This window comes from Carassius auratus, chromosome 27, assembly GCF_003368295.1.
Source record: "Carassius auratus strain Wakin chromosome 27, ASM336829v1, whole genome shotgun sequence".
Taxonomy (NCBI): Eukaryota; Metazoa; Chordata; class Actinopteri; order Cypriniformes; family Cyprinidae; genus Carassius; species Carassius auratus.
The window spans coordinates 18,161,937-18,184,779 of NC_039269.1; the positions used below are offsets into that span (position 1 = coordinate 18,161,937).

At 37.6% G+C, this 22,843-nt stretch overlaps 2 protein-coding genes across 2 annotated transcripts; both read right to left on the minus strand.

Annotated features, from left to right (window-relative positions):
• LOC113045740 (suppressor of cytokine signaling 6-like) lies at window positions 1–7,564 on the minus strand. Its single transcript, XM_026206346.1, has 2 exons — window positions 7,269–7,564; window positions 1–2,564 (listed from the first exon to the last, which is right to left on the minus strand). The coding sequence occupies exon 2, from the start codon at window positions 2,446–2,448 to the stop codon at window positions 871–873; it is 1,578 nt and encodes a 525-aa protein (XP_026062131.1). The 5' UTR covers window positions 2,449–2,564; window positions 7,269–7,564; the 3' UTR covers window positions 1–870.
• Window positions 7,565–16,818: 9,254 nt separating this feature from the next.
• On the minus strand, window positions 16,819–19,159 carry LOC113045741 (zinc finger BED domain-containing protein 4-like). Its single transcript, XM_026206347.1, has 4 exons — window positions 18,855–19,159; window positions 17,512–18,474; window positions 17,218–17,409; window positions 16,819–17,092 (listed from the first exon to the last, which is right to left on the minus strand). The coding sequence occupies exons 1-4, from the start codon at window positions 19,090–19,092 to the stop codon at window positions 17,013–17,015; spliced, it is 1,473 nt and encodes a 490-aa protein (XP_026062132.1). The 5' UTR covers window positions 19,093–19,159; the 3' UTR covers window positions 16,819–17,012.
• Between the last annotated feature and the right edge of the window lie 3,684 nt (window positions 19,160–22,843).

Below are 22,843 nucleotides of genomic sequence, written 5' to 3' on the forward strand. Positions count from 1 at the left end.
AAGAGATGATTTTAAACTGTACCATCGACATAGTCCATAACAGGAAACCTTTCAGTTTTTAAACAATGATATACAACACTACTGAACACTTAAACAATACAAGGAGGGAAAGACCAGATGTATTTATAATGTAACTGCATGCCTGTTAAAAGATGACTGTTACAAAGGCCAAATCATACAGTACTAAATTAATTAACTACCTCAAAGTTGAGTTTCAATGAGGAACCCAAACTTGGCATTACGTGCTAAAGAATGCAAATAAAAAAGTCGGTGAGAAAATGATCTGACAAATATGAGCAGCTAATATAGCTTATTAGATTATCTCCACGGAAGGGTAAGATCATATGTATGGCGAGAGGACATCATTTGGCATATTGTATAGAACATTTTCCCTTTGAATAAGATTATGACATAACAATGGCTGGTACAACAATAGTTATGCGTTCAAAAAACAGGGTGAGGAGGAATGTAATCTAACCATTCACAAATGTGCGGCCATTATTAAGGCTTCTATACCTTTAAACGCCCAAAAAAACATTTAGTTTGAGTTTTGTGCTGATATTTCATAGTGTGGGATATGAAGAAAAAAACTGGACTGTCTTTGACTGTAACAAAAATGAAATGCTACAGTACTACGAGACGTGCGTAAAATGCTCCAACATTGAGATCCAAACACTTTTAACGACATTCTGGCACTGCATCTTGTCACAAACCACTGAATTACCTACTCTACCAGACTGAGAAACATCATCGTTCCTTTCAGAAATATGCGTAATTGAATGGTAACAAAACTGTTGAAATGTTTGCCAAACCTGCTTCTTTACATTATCCAAAAAGTGCAACTAGCGACCAAGTGAGGATTTACTGCATTCAGTAGTGCTTCTCCTGCAGGTAATCTTTCATTTTGTTCGGTAAAGGCAATTTCTGGATCAGATCTATCCGCGTGTATTGGCGGATAATAAAGCGGCACGAGTACTGCAGTGAGCGCACTTGCATAAACCTCGAAACGGGATTGGTCAGTCTAACAGGGTAGGTGACGGACCCCGGTAAGCGAGATCTGGAATAGCAGAACGCTCCGTTCTCTGAATCCTTGACTGAATTATCAATGAGATCCACGATTGACACGTGGCCTTCGATGTCAGGTTGCTCGTAGAAGCTGAAACTGCCATTCGAGTGCTCAATTCTCGTGTGCAGAGTCTTACCCTGTGAGCGAAAGCTCAAGCTTAGAAGATATCGATCATCAGAGCTGTCGCGGACTAAAAAAGAACCGTCTAGAAGATTCGTCAGCTTTTCTTCGGCCTCCCATCTTGTAATGGGACCCCAGTACCAACCCTGCTTGGCTAGTTTCTTCAGTTCAGCCGTGAGACTAGTAACCACCATGGGTCCGTTGTTCTGCACGGCATCGTAGACCCGCTGCACCCCTGGAGCCGAGTTGGGGTCAAAGTTGAGATGGTGCATGACTCTCTCTGCAACCTGAGCATGTGTACCACCAAACCCAGAGAAGCTTCTCTGGAGATAACTGTTGGGCAACAGAGGTAGCAAGGGGGAAAGTGGGGCTTCCAGTCGGGAGCCCTGCAGCAAGACATTTGCAGTATTTAAAAAGAGTTGGTTCACCGATGATGACTCCATGAAGATGTCTGGTGACAGGAGGTCCTGGTCAATAGGTTCCTCATCTGCATGAAGAGATCTGCATCCCTCTGACTGTGGAACGATGTCCATGGGTGTGGTACCATCTAAGCAAAAAGAGCGCAAACCTTCGTCATCAGGAAAGAGTCCATCATCTAAAGGCATTGTGTATTGAATATAATCCTGAGCTGCGAGACCAATTACTACAGGCATGTGTTCATCCATTTCAAGGTGCAAATCACCATTCTGAGCGCCAGTATGGTGGTCTGGCACATCGCTAGATTCTTTGAACTCTCTCTGGAGGTCAAGGAAGTCTTGGCGCTCACCACTGAAAGCCGGACTTGGATCTGAAGAGTTCATTAATGCCTTAACGTCCATTTTGATGCACGTCTCCTCCGAGTTCACTGGTCTGAGAGGCCACGGGGTGGGACTGTAATGATGACTATGGACGGATGTGGAGCAGGAGGAACGCTGGGATTTTATGTCACTTAGAGTAATGGGTGCCGATGAAGAAGAGAAGGTGTCATCATCTATAGAGCATACAGATGGAGAACTACCCTTGACCTTTGGTTTCTGTTTCGCTGAGAGTCTCCTTTTCAAGGTGCCCATGAGACCCTCGCTCTTAGATCGGACTTTGGGTCTTTTTTCATCCTCGTTATCCAGGTCGCTACTGATGAGGTCTTTGCTGTAGCATCCTCCAAACAGAGAGTCTTCAGCGGAGAAACTGGCTGACAGGTCCGGCTGTGATACGGCAAATTCATTCTCTTCTTTGCCTTTTATATTAAATGACTTTCGAATTGTTTTCAGACTGATCTTCTTCATTCTGAAAGATCCCCCTTAATGATTTGAAGGGGGATTATGCGTGATGTTTTCGGGATAAGGGAGATATTGTGAACACTTACACATAGCTGATCACATACAACCCACGACTGCCATACCTGCAAAACAGAAAAATACATTAATAGACCAAGAACAAAGTTACTACATATATAAATTTATTACATTCAGGATAAAACAACGATCACAACTCAAGTTCCTTTGCGATTTAAGACAGAAAATTCTGTGTGGATTTTAAGGTTTTCACGAATTTATACACCTTTTCACCTTGACTAACTCATCATGAGTGGTGTGACAAATATTCTGTGAAATTTCTCAATTTGTCATCAAGTCAAGAGATTAAAAAATTTCCCACTTTCAATACCAATTCTTAACAAGGTACTAATTAAACTATTAGTACTATTTTTTTTTTTTTAGGAAATGAAAGGCAAGGAAGCATTCATTCGATCAAAAGAGACAGTGAAGACAATATTAATGGTCAAAATGTCATACTATCATACTACTATTACTATTTCTGCAGTATCCAGTATGTATTCTGTGCATACTATGCAATTTTTCTGTATTCATGGAATACCAGGATGACCTACTATATTTGCCAGAATCTGCTAAATATAACAAGTACACTGAAATCAGTACAGAGACAGTGTTTGGAAAGGCATACTACCATACAACTCCTGCTATATTGCAGTATGCTATGTGCATACTGTGAGTAGTATGTTAATTTTCTGTATGCATTGAATGCCCGGATTATTACCTGCCACCTTTGCTGAAATTTGATGTATGAATAGGAAGACAATGCATGGGATACTGTTTCCCAGAAAGCAATGGGCTCCATGTGACATTTCATCTTCAAACACACGAGTGAACTGGAGGCAGGGAATAGTAATTATAAATGTAACACTTGTATATGTACGTATACATGTAAACTACAAACTATCGCTGTGTATCTAAATAGCAGGACATATTATAATTATATAATATAATTATACTTTACATTTACATCTACAGCATGTTTCCGATCAAGACAAATGACGACACCTTTATCTCTACAGCACTTTATAGAGAACTGATTGTTTTAAATAATAATAATAATAGTGCATTAAAATAATATATAAATAAAAATAAAATCATATTTCAGTTACGCAAACAGAAATCAATTCCGCTGTAAAGCAGCTCTAAAAATAAACAAAGTGTATAAGGACAAACAGAACTTGTTTGCAGAGGCTATTTACGTTAACTCTGCCCACTAATGCCTAGCAGCGATAAACAGCACCGCAAAAGATGCGGTATCATTGGTGCAGTGAGTAAATGATGCAGAGTTTGTGCTTTTGAGGCGATTGACCAGAGTTTGATTTCGGCTTTTGTCAAACTCGTGCTTCTCCTTTTCTCATCACATAGCAGATCAGAAAGGCATTTATTTTCAATAAAAAAAATAAAGTAAATATTTGAAAAGTGGAAATAAAATGGCTCATTAAAAATACAGTGTTATTAGGTATGCTCAGGTTTTTGTCCCAATAAAGTGGCATGGTATTCACCTAATAAAAAATATATATATAAGATAATTCACACTCAATATGCTTTTGCATACTGTTTTATAATGTACTACAGTAATTAAGTATAAATATCTGCCACAGTGCCACCTAACTTTTTTTACAAACTTGTTGCTAAAGAAAATGCTGATATTTTTGTGTAAACAGAATTTATCATATATTTACAATTACTGTAACTAGAATATATTGCTTTTTCCACTGCCAAAAATATCATTGTTCAGTTAAAGACAGCTCAGTGTTGATTCTGTCTAGTATGTAAAGTCCACCAATTAAGAAATGAGTTCAACTGGTCAATATATCCTTGATTACTATGAAGCCTCTTTAACAAGACTGGTTAAAAAGAACTGTTAGCATATTTATTTCTAAGATAACAGTAGCCTCCACAGATGTGCTGATTTAATGTTCAGTGTTTGTCATGTGATGACACTGCAGCACATTATTCTGAAACATTCGTTGTTTATTGTATACTGTTTCACACATTATTGTTTTAAAAAATAGTAAGCAGTATGCACTGTGTACAGGGCAGTAAGCAAGTATGCCATTTCGAACACAGCCAATGTTACTATATATATATATATATATATATTAGGGGTGTAACGATACGCGTATTCGTATTGAACCGTTCGGTACGACGCTTTCGGTTCGGTACGAACGGTTCGTTGGACTAATTAATTATATTTGGAAAAAAAAAAGAGAAATATAATGATATGCGTTCAACAAGGTAGCCCAATAACCCAAACGACGTAACAGGCAACGCCCCTGACACTCCCGAAGAAGAAAAAAACACCAACTTATATGTTTATGTTATGTTATGACTCAGTCAGGCGCTCGCTCACTCAGTACGCGCTGAAGGCTCGTTGCAAAATGGCCAATGCGTTTAACAGACTAGAAAAAGAAGATGACTCTCAAACATATTGTTTGAGATGCATGATTCCATCTATGAGCTGCTCGATCAGAGTGACATGAGAGCCCCTCCTTAGGACATTATTTGTAAATCCATGTTATGGTAAGTGTGCACGTGAAGTCTTTGCACACTTTCTGAAATCCACACTGTGGTAAGTTTGCACACTACACTAGTGCTCTGCATTCTTTCTAAAATCCTATATAGTGAGGGCTTCGCGCGGTTGCTTCATTGCTTCAAAAAAAAAAAAAAAAAAAAAAAAACACCAGCGTGAATACTTGAAACATGTCAACTCATTTACGCCGACATCACCTTATTGTGTCAGTATCTGGGAAAAGACGAAAAAAAGGAGAAACATGCACGCAACAAACTATGCCTGCAGCATTTAGACACCAGTATTATAGCTTACAGGGAATCCAAAGTGCACCCAAACACCAGACCTGTTGGTTATTTTAGGATCTTATATTTCTGGTCTGTTAAATGCATTAGACATTTTGCAATGAGCCTTCAGCGCGTGCTGAGTGAGCGAGCGCCTTAGGGTCCGTTCACATATCGCTCCTAAAAACGCGTGGAAAACGCTAAGCACGTCTTTCTCCTCCTTTCCAAAGCGCTCGGGCAGAAGCGCTCATGAGGCGTCTGTCTTTGCTAAGCAACAATGACGTGCTCTCTCCATGAGACGCGGAAATTTCAGCAAAGGGTAAATGGATTTGCAGCTCTAAAAATCGCTTGCAGTAGCTCTGCTACTAAATTTATTTCAAAATTGCAATCCATATACAACTATAATCAGCTGTTCCTTCATCTTGGCTGAGTTTTCAACGTTGTTATGGGAAAGGATGAAGCTGATTGGTTAGTTCTTGTCACATGACCCGCGGTGCGCTTGCGGCATTCTGAAAAGTTGAGATGTTTTTGCATTTTGCTGTATCTAAAACGTACCGAACCGTACCGAACCGAACCGTGACATCAGTGTATCGTATCGAACCGAACCGTGAATTTTGTGAACCGTTACACCCCTAATATATATATATATATATATATATATATATATATATATATATATATATATATATATTAGGGCCGGGACTTTAACGCGTTAATTGAGATTAATTAATTTACACAAAAAATAACGCGTTGACTAAGATTAATTAATTACAGAAAAAAATTCCCGCATTTTTAATAACTTATTTTTTCACCGCGGAACGTTTCTCACCGGATGAGTTTCGGCCGACCGATTATACTGGAGCACCAATTAGCATTCGCATATCACCGCAGCACATCGAGTCTCAAGTATCACCTCAACGCAAAACATATAGCAGCTAGCGTGGACTTTACACTTTATGTTGAACTATGTATTATTTTGTTGGTGCAACAGTTTATGTTGAACTCTATTGTTTTGGCCAAGGTTATTGAGAGTTGGACTTAGTATATTATGGCCTCTGAAGCAACAGAGAGATGTTTTCTAATAGTCATGGTTTCCAATGTTCTGAATGTAATTGACAGTATTGTGTTTTACTTAAAAAAGCACTTTACAGAAGGTTCCAGCACCTATAAGCTTCCTGAATTTCTGAAATGTACTATTTCTAAATTGTTTCTAAATATGCTATTGCTACACTTCATGGCAAAAATTGCACTGGTCTGCTAGACTTGGTTGAACAAAAAGAAACAATATTTTGTTGCTTAAGCTTATGTATTTAGTCATTATTCAATGGTATACTATAAATCCATGTGAAAAAAAATACTTCTCACTGTTTTCAGGTCAAATATTTATATGCGATTAATTTCGATTAATTAATTACAAAGCCTCTAATTAATTAGATTAATTTTTTTAATAGAGTCCCGGCCCTAATATATATATATATAATTATGCTATTGTTTTGTTCTTTCTATCCATCAAAGGATCCTGGGGGAAAAAAAACTGGAAAAACATTAAGTACACAAATGTTTTCCACACTGATAATAATAAGAGGAACACATGGTACCAAACACCACTTTTCTAGGAAAATGTATAGGGTTATCAAGGCTGAAATTCACATGTGCAGTGTATTTCAAAATAATTATATTATTATATTGCAGTAGGTAAAATTTTTGTGTCTGATTGTTGTCTGGCATGTCTAGTGCACATTATGAATTCATCAGATAATAACCGACATAAAATATGAATCTGCCATTCTATAAACATGTTATACAGTTCAAAGTTCAAAACACTCCCTGAATTCATCAATAAGTGCGTGCTAACACTTTAACTTAAAGAGCAGTTAGCACTCAGGCTAACCTGTACAGGCCCTGTACAAACACTTCTGTCTAATCCTACAGCGCGAACCATCAATATTCATATACAAATATTAACTATACATTACCTGCCGTGGCTTGAGTACACTGTCAACTAACAGCAGTTTTCATATCAGTGTCCGCAGAGCTATGAAATCACATTAGGAGACATTATTACTTCGTGGCTAGCTGATAACCTGCATTTACAAAAACAGCGCAGAAATGAGCTCAATTTCCACAGAGAAGAGAAATAATGGCCACTTTATGACCGCGTTTTGCTATAAAGTAACACCGTACGCTGTGGACGTTTTGAATTGTGCATATTTTCGGCGTTTGAAACTTTTCTCTAGCTAGCTGCCATTTTTCCTGTAACGTTACTGTCTCTTTGTTTGCTGTTGCATGATGGGAGTGAATGTGAAGGAGGGGAGGAGATCTTTGATGCTCGCACGAGCAGTGGAGCACCACTGACTGTCTGCTCGAGCACAAGAAACCGCATATGAATTGTTTATATTTTTTAAATATTAGGTATTTATTATCCGTTGTCGCGTTTTATATTTGGCCATGTTAATTTCATTTCATTTATTTTTTCTTTTCTTTTTTTATGTAGGCTACTTCCAGTTCCTATAATTTATGCTACAGTTCCTGTTGGCCTGCACAATCATATTTTTTGTAATGTCACTTTGTAGCCTACATAAGTGGCTTATTGCTGTTTTACTGATCAAGTCTCTCTGAAAAGGTTAAATAGCACTTAACCAAAAGGGTTCTGACGTGTCTTTTTCATGGGCAAAAATGGAGGGAATATTTTTCTTTAAATTAGAATTTATGATAATAATAATAAAAAATAAAAAAATCACTGCCATATAAAGTGACAACCGTCCTCCAGTATTTTGAGTCTTGATTATAGAAGAGGGCAACTGGTAAATATTGTTCATTTTAGGGATGATTTTTTTTTACCCTTATATTTTATAATATAACAAATTACTTTTTACTAGTTTTTGTGCTTTGAAATAATAAAAAATAATAATTATATGAATTAAAAGCAACAGTTAATGGTCTAAACTTTTGCAAGGTTATGTATGAATACTAAAGCTTTGATTCTGAAGTAATAAAGAAAAATATATATATTTTTAAATATTTAAGTCTATTGCTTTTACATATTTTACATGTTCATTTGCACAAATTTTAAACAATGCAAAATGTATATTCAGGTTTACTTTTATTTTATTAACCTACATTTAAGTTAAAATCTGTTACCAAAATTTTAGAGGATTTTTTATGTGCCCTCGGTATACTCATACTTAAAGGGACCTTGGAAAAGCAAACCAGGTTACTCACAAGAAAAATGCAAACCCTCCTGCGCTTTTGCACATCAGACGTTTAGTTGATTAAAATGTGGTCTAATTAGTGTCAGTAATATTTTAAAGAGGGCACATATGCATGCCAAGGCCAGGCTAATTGATGTCATACTCTTCTCTGTGTTGTTTTTTCCGCCCCGTTTAACTGACAGAGCTGTGTGCTGTTGTGGTCAGGTGTACTGAAAACTACAACAAGGAGACAGACACTCAGCAGAGGGATAATTACCTTCTGCAACAAGGGTTAACCAAGCACCTCTTTCATAAACAACACAATGTATTCTGCTTTTAATGCATTTTACAACAAACACTTAGGACAGTATGCTTTATTAGCTTCAGTAAAATTGTAGTTTGTATTATTATTTATGTAACAAATCCTTCTACTCTTTTACCCCCAGAATATTCATATGCAAAATTAGGTTTGAATACAAATGACAAACACTTAACGTATTTTCATCATCTACTCAGTGAAGTTTAATTTTCCCTAATTAAATAAAGTGATGTAATCTGTAAACAAACACAGTTTGGGCATGAGTATTAAACCTACATTATGGTGTCTGTATGTCAAACAAATCTTCTGGTGGTTTTCAACAGCGACGTGACAAAACCCACCACGACAGCTCGCATTACTTTCCCTTGATAGCATAAACTGCCTTAAGACTCAATGTCATCTGACATGTTTTTATGCTTCGATTGGCAGCGAGGCCAGATGGAAAACATGAGCAAGAGTGATTGACATGCTCACGAGGGTCGGAGGTCATATTAAGCAGTCATGACGGGCCATCCTTTAGTGGAGACATTTAACAGGTGCATGCAGAGGGCTGGTGAGCAGCAGGACAATGAGTTTGATTGGGGGCGATGGAGCCCAGTGTGAGGGTATATGTGATGACTCGACCAGCAGGCTGTTCTCATTCACTGCAGAAGTCTTCCCGTGTGATGGAGTGATGTGAATGATGGATCACAAATCAGGGCTGATTGTCGACATGAGGCTTTATTTCGTTCTTTAACGGAGAGAGCTGACCCGAGTCTCCTTTACAGCTCAGTCTGTTAACATTGGAGGAAAAGAGCTTCGTCTCCACTTTACGGCTCTAAAATATTACATTCCTTTACATCTTTTGGAGATAAAAAAAAATCCCTGTGGTTTGAAAAAAAATATTGATGGTAAAGGGAAATGTCAATGATAAATCTTAAATGAGACTAGTGCTCATAAAATACACTGGAAATCAATAAAACGGTGTGCTTGTAAAAGTCAGAACAAACTAATTGTTTAGATAATATTTTGGTGCCCAAATAGCCTATTTGGTCAATTGGTTCTCTTCAAGTGGTTTGACATTGTTGATACAACAGTACATTAAAGAGCTGAAGCACAATTCACATAATAGGAGTAAGAGTTGTTAGTGTGTGCCACAACTATTGTCATTTGATTCAACATCATCTACTAAAAAGAAATAAAAAATAAAGTACAATAATGCTTTACTATCAAACAAAGCGCTATGAATTGTAAGCACATGGAAAGTGCTCTCGGCTGGTTTATTTTAGCAGCAGCATGCAAGTCATTGTTTGATACGTCTCTCTGTTCTTATACCGTAGCTTTGATTGATTTCTTGTTTTCCACCTGGCCTGCAAGTGAAAATAATGCTGCAATTAAGATTTCACTTACATAAGTCATAATGATGAGACCTGCCCCCGGTTTCACAGACAAGGCTTTAGCCTAGTCTTAGACTAAAATGTAAATCTGAGCTGTTTCAACTGAAAGATACTTGCACTGATTGATCTCAAAATATAACAATGCCTTTGTTTTGTCCCAAAGGGACACCAGCAATATCTTTTTCGAAGGCACATTTACAAAAATTACTTAAAAGTCCTAATTGAACTATGGCCTAATCCTTGCTCAGACTAAGCACCATCTATGAAACCGGGCCATAAAGTCACACTGTGGGATATAAATGTAGTGAAGCATTACATTTATGCTCAAAATCACTGTTTGATCTCCCCATTGTTGGCTTTGCTTGATTTCTTGCTTTCTACTTCATCTGCAAGTGGAAATAATGCTGAAATTAAGATTTTAGTGGTACCTCTCATTATCTCCACCAGACACCAATAGTATCTCAATCGCCTCCTACAGCTGTACCACTGCTTATTTTATTCATACCAACACGACGCTTTAGGCTACAGTTGAAAGTAACTAACATCAGCAGGAATGGACAAGCTTCATTTTCATAGCTTCCTGTACCGGTTCCAGAGTTTGTTTGTTGTTTTGCCCCCCTTGTGTATCCGTTTCCTCCTGACTGGCACTGCTACCTTGGGGCCTGTCTGTTCATGATATTAAAATATCTAGGGGAAGGGGGATGCTGCCATCAAGAGGTGTGATAGCATCTCCTTGGAGGAATTAAATATTTAAAGCTGCATAGGAATACGGTGTTAAGCTTTTACAAACTGCAGTTTTATGGGAAAAATATGCAAAGTTTGTGCTAATGCAAACTGAACGGAATGTAAAAATCTATTTAACAACAAAACAGTCAACCATCAGTAGGCTTATGACACAGTCAGTACCTTGCAGACATAACCTCACTGTAATGTCACAATGACAAACTGACTTTCTGTCTGTTTACTGAATTGTTACTGAATTTATTTCTAAATAAGGTTTAATTTTATGGAGAATGCACATCGATTTAGGAAACAGTATTTGGATTGTGCATAACCAAACAGTTGATGATTCCTATTAGCTACTGACTTCCATATAATAGAAAAAAATATATATGGAATATTCATATTTTCTTTTGTGTTCAGCAGATGAAAGAAATAACTAAACTAATGACAGAATTTTCATTTCTGGGTGATCTATCCTTTTAAGACTTTAATTGATAATTTAATATCAACTTACTACATTAATGCAACATATCATGAAAGTATGACAAAATGAGTGACAGTAACTAATAGTATTTGAGACCTTTACAAGTTTTGCCACGTTTAAATAAGACATCCAGAAAGGTGTGCTGAGGTCACAACTGCTGTAACTGGCATTAGTTCAGGTGGTTACAGGCAGGAAAACATGTCAATCATCACTGAGGGCTTCCTGCCAGACATCTTTCCCCCTAGGGGTTTAATAGGCACACTGATGCATTGCCATCCACAAATGCAAAAATCAGGTTGCGAGTAAATAATCACAAATCATGTGATTATTTTGGCTGTTTTTAATGGGCTGTTTGTATATGCCAACCTCAAGATTTTTAATATCTTCAGTGGCTGGCCTAGAATTGATTTACCTAATGTGATATAATGAACTAAGTGAACTTGCACAAATGAGACACTGCATCTCTGTGCTTGAGAGACATGGAACGGGGGAGAAAATTTGACTTTTGGAAAATGGAAAATTTTGTACATGCACTTGTGAACGCAAATGCATCAAAAGGTATGCAAAAATATCATCAGCACCCACAATGAATATATTTTGGAACAGAACGAGTAGCTCAGCTGCACATCTGAGGTGCCACAGTGGGTCTACGGGGCCATAGGCAGCCAGTCTGTTGAAATGGGGTTTATTTTCTTTCTGCTTAGCTTAACCCCACTGGTTCCCTGTGGTCTACGCACACAGTTCTGCTGCATTTGCTCTTTCTTTGATTATCAGGAAGAAAGCAATATATATTGTGCCAAACTTCCCTTAAGCGAGACAAAATTTGGCTTCTTCCACACAGACCTGCTTTGACTATGCCCCCAGTGTCCCCTTATAAAGGGCTTCCTTGTTACCTAAGACTAAATTTAAAAGGTTGAAAACGGCAAACAAAGAATATAATGTTTCGTAAAGTGTATGTAGACAAAAAATTAAACACATTCATTACATTCCTTTGTGAAACAGGCATGAGTTTATGCAGAGCAGGTTATGACTCTTCTCTTTCGAACACATACTGCAATACATAGAGGTAATACATTCTTTTGCTGAAGTGAGTTTGCACATTTCAGAAGTGCTGTCACTGCTGGCTTATGAAATATTGCTTGTGGGGTTCAAATTGAATATTTCCAAACTACATAGGGGGTCCTGCTTACCAGGACGTTTTCTTTTGATAATGAATTATCACATCTGCAGAACAAGTTGGTTCTTAAGGCTAATTGAAATGAAAATTGCAATGACAACTGGAGGGAATTAGGCCAAAGAGTCCAGTTGAGGGCAGTGTTGCTCTTAATCTCAACCACACTCACAGACAATCGGCCATTAGTTTCTGCTCCTTTTTTGGGGGGGAAAATTTAACAAATAATTTTAATAAATTAATTGCACAGGTGGTTTGGGCTCACCTTTCCACATTTGTCATGTGTTTGTAGATGGAGCATGAACACTTTTCTGTTGGATTTAACTGATGGGGGAAAAAATCTGAACTAGTGACACACACAATGAAGTATTAAAAAGACATAAAAATAAATAAAATATTAATCATACACGGTCAACTTTCAAGTAAATCTTTTTCAGGTAATATTAACTGTAATTGCCTTTGGCTGCGGTAGACCTACTGTTAAAATATAAAACTAATTAGTTTTAACTAATACATTTATTTTTGAAAACAACATGGTGTCTTTATAAAATCAGGCTGCTTATCAAAGTATCTTTCAAATGCATAAATGTAAATATGAAGACACAAGTACTGCACCACAACAGACAGCACTTACACGTTGTTCTGAACTCTTATAGGAACAGATCAGGCAGGGGATACAGTAATTTAGCATGAAACTGATTTTACTGGCAGGCATTCATGTTGGTTTCAAGCCAGTTTTTTGATTCCTTGGCTGCCTTACCTCCATCAGATCAAAACAAAGCTACTATTTTACTCACCTGCTGTCCACAATGGTTTATGTGTGAACGTGAGAAAAAAAGAGGTGAAATCAGATACCTCCTCCAAACAGAAAAAAGGTCAGGGATGACGTGAACAGTGAGAGCAAGCCCCTCTCCTGACTGTATCTTAAAGCAGCCCAGTTCTATAAGCAGCACCTCTCCCTGTTTACCCTTGGCAGAAGAAACCCCAGCACCCACATAAACACCACGACTTGGATGAAATCATGTCATCGCAGTGTACACATTGCACAGTGCACTTATGTATGTCCTGCGCAGTCAGCATTCAAAGTCACAGGGCATATATTTAAAGACAGAGCAAAACATCCACAGCAAATCATTTATTTCTCCTGAAATGGTTAGTAAAACTTCTGGTGTAGTGTGGTTTGAAACGCTTCCTTGCTTTGCGTACAAAACCTATAATGCTTTGCCAGTGGTTTGAGACCTCATTAATTCAAAACCCGTGTGAGAAACCCACTGTATGAGTGATTTTATAAGCAGTTTTACTTGTTTTTCCTAATAAAAAGAATATTGGGGAAGTCTGTTTCTGCCTCATAGTAAAAAAAAAAAAAAAAAATTGTGATAAGTTTAAAATGAGAAAGTCACATTGTGAGATATGAAGTCACAATTGTAAGATATAAATTCATAATTGTGAGAAATAAAGTCACAGTTGTGTGATATAGATTTATAATTGTGAGATAAAGTCATTATTTGGAGATAATAGTCACATTGTGAGAGATAAAGTCAAATCGAGATAAAATCATAATGACGTAACATTTTTAGATATAAATCAAAATGTTGGGATTTAAAGTCACGTCGAGATAAAGTTGTAATTATGACATATGAATTCACATTTTAAGATATAAATCACAATTGTGAGATTTAAAGTAATGAAGTCTCACTGAGATAAAGTCATAATTATGATATATGAATTCACATTTTGAGATTAAGAGATTTGAAGTCACATTTTGAGATTATGAAAAATAAAGACACATTGTAAGATATATTCATAATTAGGTTTTTTAAAGTCACAATTGTGAGATATGAAATTATAATTTAGAGATATGAAGTCACAACTATGAAATATAAAGTCAGTCAGTCAAATTGTGAGATGTCAAGTCAAAGTCACAAGAAACAGTTAAGATTTAATTACTTAAAGCTGTAGATAATTTAAATATTTGCATTGCTGATTATTGTAAGATTGTTACATAAAAAGTAAGATATAATCAATGCATTAATTATGACAAAATATTGAATAATCATATAAAATCAAAAATCAAGTAAATGACCCACTGAGGCATCCAACTCAAACAAACCACTCTCTTTCGGTTTGCTTCACGCTAGCTGACAAAAACGAACCCTCTGTCGTGATTTCAATTCATGGTGTATACTCCCAATGAAGGAAAATATACATTTTAATGAAATGTATAAATATTACGATGAAAATAGTAGCCTCGGTTGTTTGCACTCTGCTAAGGTGAGTGATAGGAGGGCACTGAGGGCTCGTGCCAAACGTTAGCATGCCGATTTTAGCCATGGCGGAAAATTTTCCTCAGGTTCTTCGAGGACATACAGTGGGGGTACAGGGGAGTGGGCAGAAAGCTCTTTGCTTTACGACTGCTGTGTGAACATAGGGAAAACTTGCACAACAACCACACTGGCACAACCTCAGTGTGTGTGGGATCTTGACAAATACACCTTAGAACATAGCCAATATTGCAACCAGGAGGGTGAAGCGCAAAAGATGTAGGGTACTGAGAAACGGGAGATTTGGCAAAGTGTGTGTTGTAGCATAAAAGGCAAAAAAAAAAGGACAAACCTCTAAGGTGAATAACATTTCAGCATATCAGCAAGTGGTGTGGCCTCAGTTTGAAAGATTTTCAGAAGAATTCCCTCACTGTGCATAAATGAGAAAACTATGTAATCATAAAGACCAGTTCTTACCCCCCATCAGAAAGGACATCAACATCTGCAACCAGCATTTCGGAATCATAACGTATCTCAGATCAAGTTACAGCCGTTTTCCTGTAATTCCGTTCCAATTCAAGCCCATGCACAATGTCTTATTTTCAGAAATACAATTACATGTATAGAATTAAAACATCTGGAACCAGATATGACACTTCTGTGGGCTGTGAGGTGGATATTTATGTATATAAGCTTGCTTAAAAATATTCCATTATCATTATAAAAACCAGCAATGCAAAGAAAAGCAAGTTCCTGCTGTAAGTATGTAAGAATAATACTCATTAGAATCTGCTGTGGCGGTGAACTCACACACGGCCTCTGCAAGCCCTTATGTGAAGGTACTTATTGTCGACCACATGCACATCATATACGTCCACTCAAGCGAGCGGCTTCTGAGGAATTCATATGAATGTGTGAGTCATTTCTAGAAACTGGCTTACAATGAGCAGGCGGTGGATATCAAAAATGGATTGGTCGCAAATAGACATCCTCACTATTCAGTGCTGCGGTCATCTCTCTCTGGACCACTGGAGCTCAGGTCTGTTCTGAAAGGATTGTGGGCAGCAGGGAAAATCCCATTCTAAATATGAATAATAATCTGTCCAATGTAAAGAAACTAGAGAAATAATCAGGTGCAAACATGGACCGGTTGCGTGACATATTCTCATCCTTGAAAACCAAGAACAAAATTACACAAGGCAAATGAAAATTCTACCCATGTCAAAGTTTTGCACTGTCACTTAGTTTGTTTTGTTTCTTGTGTCAGTACATGGCCTTGTTAATTGTTTTCTCGGCCATGTGCTCCTTTAGCCTATCCTCCTCGTTTCCTTTCTACCACACCCTCTTGTTAACCTGGTTAGTCTAATTGTGTTCACCTGGCCCTCATGTACTTACCTCCCTACTTATAGTGCCCTTTACCCTTTTGTGTCTGCTGGTTTGTGGTCATTCTCGCCCTCTCTGTCTCTGTCTCTGTCTCTGTCTCTGTCTCTGTCTCTGTCTCTGTCTCTGTCTCTGTCTCTGTCTCTGTCTCTGTCTCTGTCTCTGTCTCTGTCTCTGTCTCTGTCTCTGTCTAGTGGTGGGCAGAGCGAGGCTTCATGAAACACTGAAACAGTTGAAGCAAAGTGCCGTATTTGTTTCGAGGTTTCGAAACTTTACCGACACCCGTCTCCACGGTGACACCTAGTGGCCAATTGCCCATGTTATCTGAAACAACTTTGACAACAAGCCATTTAAAAATAAATAAAAATATTTTGTTTTCGTTAATGTGGTGATATTTTAAAATCCTATAATAATATCCTATATAATCCTATATCATAATAATAACTAGGTTATTTTGGTCATGAAAAATGAATAAAACAAATAAATCCACAATGGTCTAATTTTTTTTTTTTTTTTAAAGATTTTTATTCAAAAATATTAATTGCTCTGCTGTGGAAGGGCTTAGCCTACTTCTTTTTTTACTGATAATTTCTCCAGCCTTAGAAAAAATCCTCTCACAAGGGACACTTGTTGCTGGCATGCATAGATATTTTTTAGCAAGGACATACAAATGAGGAAAAATCACAGCTCTCTCTTTCCAGTAACTTAGTGGATCATGGGTTCTTGGCAAAAATGCATCTTTTAGGTACTTTTTAACTTCTACTGTGGCATCTGCTGTGGCACTGTGTATCGCCTGGGTTTCATGGATACGACTATCAAAAAGTTCCCATAAAACTGTCCTGGGTTTCTGTTGTTGATGTTGTTGTTGATGATGGGCCTGATGTTGACTGTGGCTCTGAATGAAAGTAAAAACAACAATTAGTTACTAAGTCTAAACTGACAGCATATATGAAGTATAAGTCACGTAATTATTCAGATGACATAACTCCATAATGTCAGATGAAGAGTGAAACTGCTTACCAGGAGTTGCTGTGTTTGAACGCATCAGCGAAGCACACTCCAGTGTGATCTGCTTTTCAGCCTCCTGGGCTTTGGCAGGATTTCCAAAACCCACATTTTTGAACCTTGGGTCCAGCAGTGTAGCCAGAGCCAAGGCTCTGAATGACTCGTACCCACCACATCTTGAGTGCAGACCTTCTTGCAGGTGTGTGCCTGTTCAAAACACAAGCAAACCATATTGGTTATATTGATAAAAAATAATATGACAGTTGTGGCCAATACATTACATACAGTAGTATGGTCATTGTGGCCTACCTAATTGTGCAGTTGATTCCTGTGCTGATTGGCCTTTTTTCTGCGATAGCTTGTGCTGCAACATCCTGTAAAGTGGTATGAGCTTTGAAGCAGACACTCTCTGTTCCTCTGACAACTCTGTCGTTGCGAGTTTGAAAGGCTGCAGTAGTGACAATGATTCTTGTATAATGTTATACTCAAAACTTGTCAGCGGAGCAGTATCACTGTTTAAATTTGATAGCGCTGCACCCACTGGCTCTCGTTGCTCATACAAGCGCTGCAACATGTCGTAAGTGCTGTTCCATCTTGTGTCCACCTCCTGCATCAGTTTCAGAGCTGGTCTGCCCATCAAGCCCTGCATCTCCACAAGCTTGTCCTTTGCTTTGCAGCTGGATCTAAATAACCCCACTATCTTTCTGGCTTTCTGTCGTATTTCATTGATGAGTGGGGTTTGATCTAGGGCCTTTTTTACAATTAAATTTAAATTGTGGGCAAAACATGGGACATGCCGAAGGTTCAGTAGCTGGGCACTTAAGATCATGTTGGATGCATTATCAGTCACCATACACTGAACTTTGGTGGTTATTCCCCACTCGGCCATTAGCAAAGCTTTAGCCTCCATGAGATGCTGGGCTGTGTGTGTTTGGTAAAACCTCCTTACACCCAGTACAACAGTTGCCAGCTTTGCCTCTGGTGTTATGTAGTGGCAAGTAACACCAAGGTATCCGTCCATATTAATGGAGGACCACATGTCAGCTGTAAGGCTAACAAAATCTGCCTTTTTTAGGTCCTCCATTGTCTTCTCCTTAGAAATGTTGTACCTTTCGGTTACCATCGTTTTAAGTGCCTTACGGGATGGGAGGACATAGCTTGGATCAAGTTTGTTCACAAAAGCCATGAAACCCTCATCCTCCACGATAGTGAAGGGCTGCAAATCCTTTACCACCATGTCTACAAGAGCCTCATCCAATTCCCTCTGTCTGCCTTTTAAAAGAAAATAAAGATAAAAGATTAAAAGTACTTTCACAAAACTAAATTTCAAAAAAAATAAAAGCTTTTTCAAGTTTGGAAAAGTTTATGCTCAGTGTGCAAAGACAGATCAAATACAATATAAAATTACAACAATTAGGAAAACCAAAATGTTGTCTTCAAGCCTATAAAAATATCTATGTAATACAGTGACTAAGTTTGTGAGATGTTACATTTACATATTCAGAGTGAAGCTGTTTTCAACATGATTGGGAGTTTTGGAAAAGATTGACGTTACGTTGTAAGGCTGGTGGACACAAGCCTAAGTCTATTTAAAACTATGGACTTTCTAAACAGTGTTACATGAAGTACATATTATATCAAACAATGTATACCTTGTTTAGATGGCCCAGCAGTGTCAGTAGCAGGCCTAGGTACAGGGGGAATGTTACCATCCTCTGCACACTGCAAAATGGCAGGATGAGTGCTCCTCAAATGGCGCATCATGGATGATGTATTGTTGAAGTAGGCTAGCTGCCTATCACAATACATACATCTCACTTTATTTGGGGTTTCCAAATGGAAATGCTCCCACACCACAGATTTACGGCATCTCTTCTGTGGAGCCTCCATTTCTATCTATTCTATTAATGTCTATATATATCTATCTATCTATGAATCTATATATTTATGAAAGTATATATATATATATGAATCTCTCTCTCTCTCTCTCTCTCTCTCTATATATATATATATTAATATATGAATCTATATATAAATTTATATGTCTATGAATCTATCTATCTATATATATATGAATCTATCTAAATTCTATATCTCTAACTACTGTGCTATCTGTCAATATCTAACTTAGCCTATATAAATGTGTCACTATATCTATCCTAACTATCTGTCAGTCTTTAGTTTATCAGTAAATATATTTAACTTAAATGTAACCTAAATATAACTAACTAAATCGCACTATAAATGTCAATAAATCGTAAACGCTATCTCAAAATCTTTCTCCTCTCACAAAAACCCACGAGGTGAAGGTGCATTAACTCCTCTTTTAAACTTTGTGGCAGTTGAGACAGATGTGCGATTGTGTGGTTTGTTCCCGCCCCTGTCAATCAAACGCAGACTCGGCAAGCGTGCCACCTGTCGGTCGAGACACTTATGAAACGCGCAGAAGCTTCGTTTAGCCATAGTCACGTGACATGGGTGTTTTGAATCACAGTTCGGAGCAGTGTTTCGAAACATCTACGCTTCGGGATCTCGACACTGTGTCGAAACGTTAGTTTCGCGTCAGCCATCCCTATCTCTGTCTCTGTCTCTGTCTCTGTCTCTGTCTCTGTCTCTGTCTCTGTCTCTGTCTCTGTCTCTGTCTCTGTCTCTGTCTCTGTCTCTGTCTCTGTCCTTGTAGTTCAAGTCCTCCTGGGAAGTTAGTATGCACGAGTTGGGAAGTCGTGCTTATGACGGCATGTCACATTGGTCGGAGCAAGATGGCGGAGTACTTTCTCTTAATTAAAAACACAAAAATACAGCAATGTTTCTAAACTCTTGTTGTAGAAAATGAAGAACAAAGAAATGTGCATTATGTATACTTTGTTTTTTAATGTTTTAAATTATTTATGAAGCCGCTGCCAACTTTGTTACAATTTGCATTGTTATATTATAATGCCATCATATTATGCGTTGTCGATTAACTTACTGCGCTGTAAATAGAAAAGCCTGACAATATCACAGCTAAATACCTTTTAAGTATTGTATATTCTGCCATGTTAATCACTGACACGCCCCCAACTTGTACAGATCGGGGCTTAAAGAAAATCCCGAGCTCCCCGCTGGTATTTACGATATTGTGGTGGCGTTCATGTGCATTCAACTCGTAAATATGATCTATACGAGATGACTTGAATGCACCATTTGTTCTTGTAGTTCTATGTTCTTGTAGTTCTATGTTCTTGTCTTGCTCCTTGTTTTTCTTTTGTTCTTGATTTTTTGCTTTTTATTTGTAATATTTAGTTCGTTTTTCTAGTCTTGGTCTTGGTTGGCTTCTAAGTTGGTTAAATTGGTAATTTCTTATTTGTTACTTGACCTTTTTATTAGTTAATTGGTTTATATTTCCTTGTCCTGAGTTAATTTGTGTTTTTGTGGAGCTTTGTCTTGTCTTCGAGTTCCTGACCTGTCCCCCATGTGTCTGCCCTGGTTCTACCCGCCTGGCACTTGGTCCATTTCAGAGTATGGTCAACAAGTGTCTGAAGCTCTGCTCTATGGTGCCTTTGTGTGGTCTTCCCCCATCAGCCTGGTTTTGCTGCCGCCTCTGTTGCCATGGCATTCTACCAGTAGATGTCTGAAGCTGTCCCAGTGCCTTCCCCAGCTTTTTGTTTCCTGTGTTCCTGTTGTGGTATCTATTGTGCACTTCACTACCTTTTGTATCAGTCTGTCTTGTCAATAAAACCTTGTTATCCTGCACTGCTATTGGGTCCTCCTTCCTAGATCCCTGAACAGCACAGGCTTGGATAATTGTAAATGGTTTGTAAATTTCATTTAAGTTTATATAAAATATTTCAATTAATAACAATTAAATATCCCTAATATCTCCTAAACTTGGCAATGAACCACATTTACTAGAAAATATTATATATTATGGTGTGGCTCATAATGCTTGGTGGCATCCTGATCATTCATTGACCAAATATGAACCAAGAGAATTATTCATTACAAGTTTAGATCCAGCCAATAGTTTGTTGGTGCAAGTCGCACTGCTTTTCAGACATTGGATATAAACCAAGAAAACATGAGCATGTGAAACCTGTGTAGCTTCACACTCACTGCCCACAAAAGGTCCACAACGTATCTTGAGAGTATAGATCTGTATTACCTTGAGATGACATTTGTGTTTTTGTATTTGCAGTGATGCATTTGCAGATTCAGTTCTTTTATTCTTATGCCACCTAGGTGTCTTGAGCACAGACATGTCCATATCCCATTCCACTTCCAACATCTGCCACACTGGCCTGTGAATTTTGACAGAGCTCTGATGTATGCCTCTTCTCTCTGGAGACCATCATACACATCTGCTCTGGTTCCCCAGCCTTTCCTGGGAAGTTTCTCCAGCATCGATCTCCTGGTAACTGTGATCAAACAAACTGATAACTATTGTTCTGAAGGCTTGCATCAAAGTGTGGGTTCACAAAAGATGGGTAATTACTACAGTGTGTAAAATATATTGCAATTTGTTTTACAAAAGCCGACAAATGGAAACAAGTTGTTAGCTTTTAGTTATTTTTGACCCCACATGAGAGATATATTTGACTGTGAATCTGTTTTTCTGTTTTCAGTCACAAATATTTTTGTAGAAAGTGTGCTATCAGCCATCATGACTTTATTCTACCATCAGTGGTCTTCAATCACAGGGGGTTTCTTGCTGTTCATATGACACTACAGTGTCCAGTAGTGCACAATACAACAAAATCTTCACAAAACATTGGAAATCAGCCTCATCACAGCGAAATTTGCAAAACACAACAGAAACAACAAAACGAAATTAACACAACAAGCCACATCACAAAAAATTAGCACAACGCAACAGAAATAAGCCACAACACAGCAAAATTAATGTAAACAAGCCACTATTCAATGAAAACATGCCACAACATAACGAAACAAGCCACAACACAACAGAAATAAGCCTCAACACAATGAAATTATCACAACACAATGGAAACAAGCCACAACACAACAAAATTAATGGAAACAAGCCACAATACAATGAAAACAAGCCACAACGCAACAAAATTAGCACAACACAACAGAAACAAGCCCCAACACAATGAAATTAGCACAACACAATGGAAACAAGCCACAACATAACATAAATAAGGCTTAACACAGTGAAATTAACACAACACAACTGAAATAAGCCACAAAATAGTGAAATTAGTCCTATGTGTTGTGTTGTAGTGATTTCATTGTTGTGCACTACTGGACTAATCGAAACTTCCATAAGTTAACCTGCTCCATATAAAAAAAATAAATAAAAAGAAAATCAAAAATATTTTACTTTTATGTCAGGATACTTTTAATGTCTGAAATCTTATTATCGTGTCAATGGTAGAATTTTTCACAACATAAAATGTACATACTGTATTTCTTCGAACATAAAATTTATATTAAAAAGTTTGGGGTTATGAGATTATTTTATGTTTTTGGAAGAAGTTTCTTATGCTCACCAATGCTACATTTTATTAAAACAGTAAAATTCAAATATAATTGCAATCATTGCCTGTAAAAAAAATAATAAATAAATAAAAAAAACGTTTTTTTAGCGGCCATCAATATGATTTCGTGCTCAAGAAAAATTGAGCACGAGTGTTGAAAA